Genomic DNA, 10,482 nt, shown 5'->3' with positions numbered 1-10,482 from the left:
GGTACCCCGAATCCACATTCGATTTAAATCTTCGATCACGTTTTCCGCTACTCTTGGACTTAGTTGACTTAGTACTTCATATGAAATACCGTCCTCCCCTGGAGCCGATCTTCGTTTCTTCTTCTGGATAATTTCTTCCCATTTCGACGAGTCCAGCAAATTGTATGACGCTACTGGTATTGGATCGATCCAGTCTTCCGGATCATGTGGCCCGAAGTGTTTATCCAAGAATGAATTCGCTGCATTCAAATCATCTAACATGGGGTTATTCTCTGCGGTCCTTATCTTCTTTCCGATGAGCCTACCGATTTTGTTCCACAACTCGTTGGCACTGGTATGTGGACCAATCTCCTCTGCAAATTCGTCGAACTTCTTTCGGATTTCCACACGTTTTCGATTTTGAAAAATAGCTGCTTTGCGTTTGAACTGGATGAGATTCTGCAAACTGGACTCCCTGTTGAAAGCCCGTCTCGCTTCTGTCTTCTCTTTCCAAGCCTGGTCCACCGAGTTCGACCACCAAAACTTGGGCGTTTTAGTGTCTTTCTTCCTGTTGCACTTCCGTATTTTCTTTATCGCTGATTTCAAGTCCTCTACATTGTGTATTTCAGTTGGTTCCAAGCTTGCTATCGAAGATGCTATTTTCTTATTGTCGTAACAGTACTTTGGTCGCTCAATCTTACCGTTGTTGATTGTAATTTCAATTGCTACGTGGTGACTGCCAATGCCATATGCCAGCGTCCGCCACTGAACGTGTGACAGCATCTGTGAAGAGCACATGCTAAGATCTATCGCCGAAGACCTACATCCTAACCTTAGCGGAACAAACGTCATAGATCCATCATTCAACAGAAGGCTGTTCGAGTCGTTGATCATATCAGCTAGTATTTCACCTTTTCTATCGACATTCCAGTCTCCCCAGTCTCCATGGTGGGCATTGAAATCCCCTCCAACGATTACTCTGTCAAACCGATGTGTAGTATCAAACAGAACTTGCATGTCTTCCTTGAAGTCGGATAAGCTGATTGAAGGGCTGACGTACACGGAAAAGAGGACTAAGTTCAGCGATAACACCGAAATTGCTACAGCTTGTGTTTTATCGGATAGGGCAGGTAGATTTACTCTGGTATAGCTATGCTCATTCTTCAAAAGGATCGCCGTTCCCCCGTAACCATCGTGTCTTGAATTGGCAACAAGGTGGCATCCAGCGATTCGGTACTTGTTGGTGGTTTCCTGTGCCGCACTAGTCCATGTCTCTGACAAGAGAGCTACATCGAAGCCTTCACCGAATAGAACCCTGTGGATTTCTGCCTTATTTTTATCAAAACTCTGCACGTTACACTGTAGTACTTTTATTGATTTCTTGAACTCCCCGAATTTTACTTGGTATGAGGTAAAAGCTAATTTTATTTATTTATCTTTTTTTTTTCTGGTTACAGCTATGTAATAAAGAAGTGCTTACCTTACTTGGTGTCGGTGTGGTGTATAACTGACTTTGCGAAATTGAAGTGCCTATTGGTGCACATCTTGAACTTCTGCTTGGTGTTTTCGTCGTTATCCAGTTGAGCGATGAAGTCCGCGTAGAACGTCATCAGCAGGTTCTGTTGCTCCTTCTGTACCCGATCCATGATCTGCTTGGAAAGACTTTCCAAGCGCTCCTTTTCGTCCACACGTTGATTGTTGTTAAGAGCTACTCCGTTGCTAGCTTCTTCTGCTTCGTTTCCAACAATGAGATTTCGCCTTTCAGTTGTTCTGTCCGCGTTTGTTGTTTTCCTCTTCTTGTTTTGTTTGTCTGGTTTCCCCATGTTCACCGCAGCTTGTAGTTTCTTCCTTTCGTTGTTGGCCAGCAGCCACTGCTCTCGCAATGGATCCTTCCAGCGGAAGCTGCCTTTTGCCATGTCCGCAAATGTTTCTGCCGGAGTCGGGAATTCTTCAGCATCGTACAGGGCTTCGTACACGTTTTGACTTGCGATTGGAACTTGCTCTTTCGCTTCTGCGTATGTGAGATTCCTCTTTGCCATAAGCTTCTTGATTTTGTCCTGACGTTTGATTTCGGGACAGTTCGGATCTGTTGTAGTGTGGTCCGTGCTTCTGCAGTTGGCGCACTTCTTACCTTTTTGACATCTTTCGTACTCTTTGTTGTCCTCGTGTCGTTCTGCGCATCGCTGGCAGCGCTTTGCACTTCGGCAGTTCGCAGTGCGATGGTTCGTGCGTAGGCAATTCAGGCAGATCACCACCTTTTGCACAAACGGTTGAACGCGGCTAGAGCAGCAAAACAATCTGACCCGTTCTGGTAGACTGTCTGCTCTGAACGTAACACTGACGCGGTTGGTTGGTATCTTTGCTCCATCGATGAACCGTGTGAGGCGCCGAACCCCAACGATCGGCACTTCACATTCCAAATCTTCTTCGATTTGCTCGATCGGGATTTCAGCGGGGATTCCCGCTAGCACTCCTGTGATGCACACCAGGTGCTTTGGCACGTATGCTCGGTAGATGCTGTTCGATTCGTTGATGTTTTTCACCAGTTGATTTGCTTTCACGTAGCTGTTCAGAAATACTAGGATTTTCTGCCTTCCTGCGTACTTCATGTCGACGATGTGACGTTTGTACGTGTCGTTGCTGCGCAGTGTTGATCCGAGTCCGAACTTGTTGATTTTCTTCGTTCCGTTTTCGTCGTTCCGCAATTCGAAGTAAACTCTGTACGGAGCTGCGTCTTGGTGAGTGTAGATCATGTTTTCTCGCTTGGGTTTGTCATCGTCGTGCTGATTCTTGTTGCTTGCGCCAGCTTCCGCATCCATGTCTTGTGCCCAGTCCACTTGGTTCCAAGCTGCTCTACCTCCACCGTCCGGTGGATCGTCTTCCGCTCCCATCGTGACGCTAACCTCACTTTCTGTTTTCACTCAACTCACTGATTTTTTCCGTTCTTTTCGTAATATCCTCAATCAAAAATGTTTTCACCCAACGTCACTTCACTTAACTCTCGATATTCACCGAAAATTTCCAGCTATTTCACGTAATTTGCACCGATTTTTTGCTTTTTCCGAGCCGAGACACTTCCAACAATCACTCGCTTCGACGCGTCGTACTCGAATGAGGGTTTCTATTGAAAACCATCACATTTCATAACAGAAGCATACCTTAAAGTCCCAAATTATAAAAAGTATCACAAATAATGCTTCAATTTGATACTATGCGCTAATATTGAATGCATTTTGTGTAAACATTAGCCATTACGCCAATATAAGTACGGGGGGAACGACACTGGTTTTGCCAAGCCATACACACTGAAATAAATTTTGGTGTGGAAACTACCGATTCCATAGTAAAATTACTAACCGTACCTATGATTCTCAACCGACAACAAAATCTGTTAAGGTAACTGAAATATGCTTGAAATTACAATGCATTGTAGTAAATTCAACTAAAAGCATGGTCGTCTCAACAACAAAACATTGTTAATTTTTCCAGGACACGCATTTTACAACACAGTATGGTTAAAAATACAATGCTCATTTGTTAAATTAAGATTATTTTTGGTTATGTTAACTGCACTGCTAGTTAAGTTGACAGTGTTTTAGTGGAATTAACTGGAAATTGTTGTCGGTTGAGAATCATAGGTACGGTTAGTAATTTTACTATGGAATCGGTAGTTTCCACAACAAAATTTATTTCAGTGCATACATTAAATGTATGCACTGAAATAAATTTTGTTGTAGAAACTACCGATTTTATTTACCGAAATTTTATTTGTTAAACATCATTAAGACCAAGCCCACTCATGGGCTCAATCAAGCGTTTTAACGTTAAGTAGAGCCCCGAACAAAGAAGCGAACCGCACCGGTCGCTGCTAAGTAGGGCTCGAAAGCGAAAAGTTTACGTACGGTTCGTAGCAGGGCTTAGAATATAGAGACACGCAAAGTACGGTCTCTATCCGTAGGCTCGTGCGCTCTCTCGCGTTTAGCTCTCTGGGTAGCGTAAAGAGGAGACGAAAGAACATGAGTATGGATTTGTTGCCAGGTATATAGTTTCTAGAGAATGATTTTCTTGTTTTGTATAGGTAGGAATTTATTTTAGTTTGCATCAAATATTTGAAATTTTCAACCAATAAATATCATAGATCGTTACACGAATAACACAACAAATTGTCTGACATAGAATTGTGATAGAGTGACAATACAAACGCAGAAAAATAATAGGTTTAAATTGACAAGCTTTGCTTAAGTATTTTATGAATAAAGTTTTCGCTTCTTCGCCAATTTTAGGATCATGCATATCGAAAATGTATTGATTTTCTCTTAAAAATAGTTACGATTGCTCATAACCGCACCTTTAGTTTTTGATTCGGCCGATCGTTTCGAAACTAATATTTGAAGAAATGTATACCCGCATAATCATAGTGATTCAGCGAGTTTTGCTGTTTTAACACGTACATGTTTGAGCCGAGTTTTCTACGCAGCAAGTAAAGCTTAGTTTCGCACATTTAGAAAAATGTCTCGCGAAGTTCGTTCCGACAAGTTTCAAAATTATCGTCATCCGACGCAGATTCCGATGAGAAGATGTGCGTATTTTCTAACCCGAAGAGATAGAGATAGAGATAGAGATGTAATCTATATATATAAAAATGGATTTCCGTCTGTCTGTCTGTCTGTCTGTCTGTCTGTCTGTCTGACCACTATGCATTCGGAAACTACTGAACCGATCGGTGTGAAATTTTGTGTGTAAGTGAGTTTGGGGCCGGGGAAGGTTCTTAACTTGGTGTAGTGTTTTTGAGTTCCGAGAGAACCAGTGAGAGAAACTGATATTTTCTTTCTGTTTGAAACAACCGTTTCGATCGGTGTGTTGGTACAGCCTACATACACTGCCACTCGGGAAATGAACAAGTTTACACGTTTGATGGCTAAGTTCATTCAGCCGCACCAACCGAATGGACAGTCGGGCAGCAAGGCCGTGATCCTCTCACGCATTGATCGAAGTCGGTTGTAAACATTGCGGCGCTCAATCACTTGGCGATAATTTTCGCAGAAGATTGCTGAGTGCGTTCATTTTGATCGAATCAGTTTCTTCCAAAAGTTCTTGTTGATGTAGCATTAGGCAGCAATCGACAGGCATTTTTTTCACGTTTCTTCTTGTTGCACCCAAAGCACTCTATTTCTGCATTAGTGTAGGTGTAACCAGTTAGATTTCCAATAATGTAATAAAAGGCGTGAAAAATATTCGTTTAAATATTTAAGTGATTTTCACTGCATGTTCATACAAGTCCACCATTTGTCCTCTAATATATCAGCAGCATTTCCTTCCCCAAAAGGAAACCACTTGAATCCCGAATGCGTCGCAGAAGCCAAATACTGAATCATAAATTAGTGCACTTTTCCACACGAACGAATCAAGCGTTTTCCATTTACAATCAGGGTAATTGACTGGCCTCTGATCATTAAATTTACACCAACCCAAGCAGCAGTGGGTTCTCCGACGACTGACGAGACGAACGACCGGCACATATCATTCAATTGCCCCAGCTAGCAAGAATATGTTCTGGTTTCTTAGGTTTAAAGGTTTGTTTATCATTGATGACGTCAAACCCAACATAGACCCAACCGTTATCCGATGTGGGTCCAGCAGTGGCCCAGCATTCGGTAAAAATTGACCCGACTTCCGATATTTTTTCAGTGTGGCGGAATGTTTGTGCTCCGTGCTCAGCTAGTCATTTGAGTGACATTTTTTTTTTTCAAATGGCAAGGAATCGCTTCCTATTCAGTGAAGAGAATTGTCAGACAAAAGGGGCACAAAACAAGCAACAAAGAAGGCGTGGCGATTACTCTTTATCCCAACTGGCAACAGATAATGACATGATCTCGAAAATTTTTGTTGCAGAGCGGCGGAAGCTGAATTTGTTGCGTACTTTTCAACTCGTGAATAATCAATTATTACCAACCCAAAATCGAACTTTTTTGATGATACATCTTCAGCAGCATTGCAGTGTATATCGACTCGAAGTTACCGCTCGAAAATCACAATGCACGCCTTAAAAATCTCTAAACTCGTGGTGCACGAACTTTGTCCTGTTTTGTTCAAGTTGGGACAAACCTATGTCGCATTCGGTAGAATGTCGCAACAAATGCAGGTTGCGACACTGTCATTATTGTTGCGCGATGGTTGAATTTTGATTCACTGTTCCTATTAGATGGTTGCTCTGGTTGACTGAAATCGTTTTAAGATGACTAGAAGCAAACATAAGTGAAACGATTTATCGGTTACAGTTCAAATGACTTACTGCAATACATACTAACTTTATGCAATACTAAGGGGTACCGCTAAAAATAATAAAACATTTTGTTCCTTCAGCAAATTCAGCATATTCGTAGTTGCACGGTACTGTACCGTGTCAAAATTTGAGTTGAATTCATCAAAGCAAACTATGTTATATTATCTCAAAGTTGACAATTTTGATTAAAAATCGGCGTTTGTCTGATTAATTATGAGGTATGGTCCACTGCACGAATTTGTGCTGGCCAAGGTGCTGGCCTGCTTACTCTCACAAGAAATTTGACGTTTGAGCGGTGTCGGCACCGCTCAAACGTCAAATATCCCGTGAGAGTAAGTAGGCCAGCACAAATTCGTGCAGTGGACCATTTCCAGTTGATTAATGTGATTATTTTGAAAATCAGTCGCCAAATAGCTGCAAATTGAGCTTCCGAAAATTATCAGACTGCGATAGAAATTGATTCGATCAAGACACAAAACATGAAAGGCGCAATCGGATCGAAAAGTGATAATGAACTACCGATTGGCAGAGACGATTCTATCAGTTCATAACAAATACATGCGATGATGAACACTTGTTTAAATGACAGCAGTGCAAGATCACTCATTATTCATTCAGATTTTGAGTTACTGTGCCAGTTTTCAATCGTATAGGTGATGCTAGGCCCATTGCTGTGGCTGTTGGTTGAGTGGGGAAAGAGTGGTTACTGATCGAGTTTTGAACTGAGTGAAAACATCCTTGGGAGTGGCCAAATTAGAAGCACCCTGGCAAAAATAGATATATGGGAGCTGATTTTTTAAGGAAATATTTTTTTCTTCCAGTTTTTAATCAAAATGTGTGGTTTTTACACCGTCCGTATATTCCGATTTGGGAAGTAAATATGAGGATATGAGGTAAATGTTACTAAAAGAGCGTATTTATTCCTTTTTCCTCCAGCACTACAGTTTTAGGTACTGAATGGATTTTGAGGAATTTTTTTAAATTTTGGCAGCAAATGCAAAACTTCTTATTAAATTCGACAATTACAGATGTAAGTTTTGACGAGGCCAAACAAGAATGGTTGTTATGCAACTATTGAGGTATGAATACCTCAATACCTCCAGAAGTGTATATTTTGTTCATAATTAAAAAAAAAACATTTTCAAAGCTTGTTTTCAAATAAAATATCCCTCAATTATTGTAAAAAGCTTTGAAATACAGCTGTAATCATCATATTGTATTAGGATCTACTAGTAAAAAATAAATTTACGCCGATTCAGATCACAACAGGCTCAATGTCGCACTATGGCCAAAACTCCGGACTGGCCAAAACTGAAGCTTCTACCCTATTCTTTTTTTTTCAAATTTGCGATAAATACTGCCACAGGATCTCAACATCTGGGGTGGCTCTAACTAATAAAACAAAATCAAGATGTGATTCTTTTATCTATCGATTATCTTATTTGTAATTTTTGCGTTATTTTTAAAATAATTTTTAGTTGGCCTTCTGAATGAATTTTTATCTAAATTCAGGACTTTTTTGGTGGACATGTTAAAACTTAAGTTAATTACAGAACAGCGTATCTAAAGAAAAACTGTCAATATGCCTTATTGTCAATGTGCACATTATTGTTTTTTTTTCTATTTTTCCACTCCTAGAAAAATCTGAAATTCAGAGAATTTCATTTATCATAGGTAGACACTATTAAGCTTAGATTTACATGACCTGGAATTTTTAGTGAAATAGACTGGAAAGTCAGGGAAAGTTAGGGAATTTGATTTTCAAAACTAAGTCGACACCCTTACCAAACATTTTCCAAAATGCTGATTTGCAGCAAGACCTTGCTCGAAAAGAATCCATTTCAAACAAAAGTAAAGTTTAGGTCAGGAGTTATTGTAGTCGTTATGAATAATTTAGAAGCAAATAATTTAGGTTTTCTATTAATACAAAGCGACGTTGAACTAAAAGTATATGGATTGTCTACATTTTACACAGCTTTGTGCGGACAACACTGTGACAATATACACCATGAATTGTGGAGAATTGACGATAATTGAAGCTTTGGTAAGTATTCATTACCCTCTGATAGTGTTCAGTTGATCAATTCTATTCCATTGCATTTGCAGACACGAATCGGTGTTGCACCAAACTTGGATGTCTTGCGGCAATACTTCAACGACAGGTACACTGTCGATACGAGTAAGATGAACATCCCGCAGTACCTGCTGCATATGTCGAAACGCGACTGCAACTTCAGGAAGCTAATCGATGCCATAAAATCGTGCTGTGATGAACCGTTGGAAGTACAATACTATCCGGTAGGTTTGACTTTTGCTCCATTGGCTAAATACTGAAGGTTTTCCACTAACGTTTATCTTTCGCTTTTTGTAGTTGGATCCATTCTCCGACATACCCGAAGTGGTCCCAATCAATTCCTACGAGATCGCTAAACGATGGAATGCCAACACGAACCTGCGGCAGATCATCGATTTCAAACACAAACACTTCCACACGCTGAATGTGCTTGGTAAGGACGAATACGCGAGTAAATACGCCCTTTGTATTCAACCAATTTTACTTCTAGGCAAAATAGTCAATATACTTCGGCAGCCATCCCGAGGCAAGCAAACAAACCAGATCATCAATATCCCCCAGTACTACAAGAGTGGCTCCATAACGATAACCAGGATAACCTGAACCGGCTTGGGCAAATACGATAATTAAGCTCTCTTTGTGTACTTTCGTCTGATCTAAGCACAGCTTTTAAAATTTTTTGGTTTTGTACCATCCGTCAATTCAAGCAAGGAACCGGGTTTTACGAAGATTCTCAGTTAGTTCTATATACGATGTTCAGGCATGACGATATATGTATCCAATCGAAGCTTGCTGGCACAAACTAGAAGATCATATATTAATTTATTGAACTCCGCTTCTGCTTTCCCTAACTACTTATATCGTATCTTGCGTAAATCTTTTGTACATGAGCTTTCATCCTTCAACGCTATCGATACGTTAAAACAATTGTAAATATAGATTGTCAAATATTTATTACTACAAATTACCGTTTAGTGAACGGCATATCCTTGTTAGAATGTATACACACAAAATGGGAAGTCTTTTAGTTCCACATATGGAGCTGAGATACACCCTATAGGTTTAGACTGTTTCTATCGATGTATATCCCAGTTTACGTGAAAAGGACGGTTTACAATAACAAAAGGTAGCCTTGTCGTAGAGCAGGTTGATGGAGCAGAATGGATTTACTATTCAAATCGCCACGCGCAACCGTTTATTACTACGGGTTGTACCCATATTTATTATATAAAACCAACAGCAGCAATTTGTATCACTAAAACAACCAACACAAAACTACAACCAGTAACATCTATCACGCTGAATATCTTACAATTACCATATTGCTGAACAGGAAATACAAGTTAAAATTTAATCGAGGGTGTTGTTCATTGAATGTATCACCGTGTGTCCATGTTCTTTACCAGATTGCTTTCGAAATATTCCCGCAGTTCTGCAAGCAAACCGGCCATCGTTGCTCTCGGTTGCTCGTCTGGTAAGCTTTCCAGGGAAGTCGTTCTCGTCCATGACTTTACATAAGCTTTGAGTGCAAGAAATCTGTCGTATGCCGCCTTAAAGTCGATGAACAGCTGATGTGTTGGGACCAGATATTCAATTACTGGAGAATTGGCGACGAACTGAGCATGAGCACTGGTGACCGTACACTTCGTAGTTGCTACTTCGTGATTGACTAGAGCTAGCGGAATTGCACAGAGAACCAATAGATAGGGCTTGGGATTAGCACACCTTCTTCAATGTACACGTTCCGTGAACTCAAATTTTAATAGGTCAATAACGGCGCCGGCCACGTCCTTACGGTCAACCGGGGAAGGGAAGGACAACCGTTGCTATCAGAGGTTGTATATACTACTGTGCCCTCCACAGTTGTCACGGGAAGGAGTTTTTGTTAGTTGGGAGGGATTGCTGCCTATAACTGCATAACAGTCACATTTGACAAAAGTAGGCATGGGAGAAAATGGAGTTTAAAGTTGCAACATGCGGTAGTATGGAGACGAAACGAAATTTAAAAAATTTGACAATAATTAAAAATTAATCCTATTGCAATGAAATTTTCTACAGCTCTTCTTGTATTCTGGATGAACAGTCAAAAAAATAATCAGACTAAAATATGATTGATGGTACGCTATGAGGCCAGTAAGTATTTCCA

The 10,482-nt window shown here is 40.5% G+C and overlaps 1 protein-coding gene across 1 annotated transcript; it reads left to right on the top strand.

Moving 5' to 3' along the window:
* Positions 1 to 8,165: 8,165 nt before the first annotated feature.
* Positions 8,166 to 9,690, top strand: LOC115259047 (uncharacterized). Its single transcript, XM_029859553.2, has 4 exons — positions 8,166 to 8,306; positions 8,369 to 8,560; positions 8,634 to 8,769; positions 8,827 to 9,690. Exons 1-4 carry the CDS (start codon positions 8,214 to 8,216, stop codon positions 8,937 to 8,939), a joined length of 534 nt encoding a protein of 177 aa, XP_029715413.1. The 5' UTR covers positions 8,166 to 8,213; the 3' UTR covers positions 8,940 to 9,690.
* The last annotated feature ends 792 nt before the right edge of the window (positions 9,691 to 10,482 follow it).

The sequence above is a fragment of the Aedes albopictus genome, chromosome 2, assembly GCF_035046485.1.
Source record: "Aedes albopictus strain Foshan chromosome 2, AalbF5, whole genome shotgun sequence".
NCBI lineage: Eukaryota > Metazoa > Arthropoda > Insecta > Diptera > Culicidae > Aedes > Aedes albopictus.
The sequence above is the reverse complement of the archived record's forward strand: the minus strand, read 5'-3'. Positions and strand labels throughout refer to the sequence as shown.

Excerpts from the sequence above, each read along its gene's own strand:
- LOC115259047 (XM_029859553.2), top strand. The coding sequence starts at position 8,214 with ATGGATTGTCTACATTTTACACAGCTTTGTGCGGACAACACTGTGACA. Across the intron at positions 8,307-8,368 it reads TGACGATAATTGAAGCTTTG|ACACGAATCGGTGTTGCACC; the intron begins GTAAGTATTCAT and ends TTGCATTTGCAG. Across the intron at positions 8,561-8,633 it reads TGGAAGTACAATACTATCCG|TTGGATCCATTCTCCGACAT; the intron begins GTAGGTTTGACT and ends CGCTTTTTGTAG.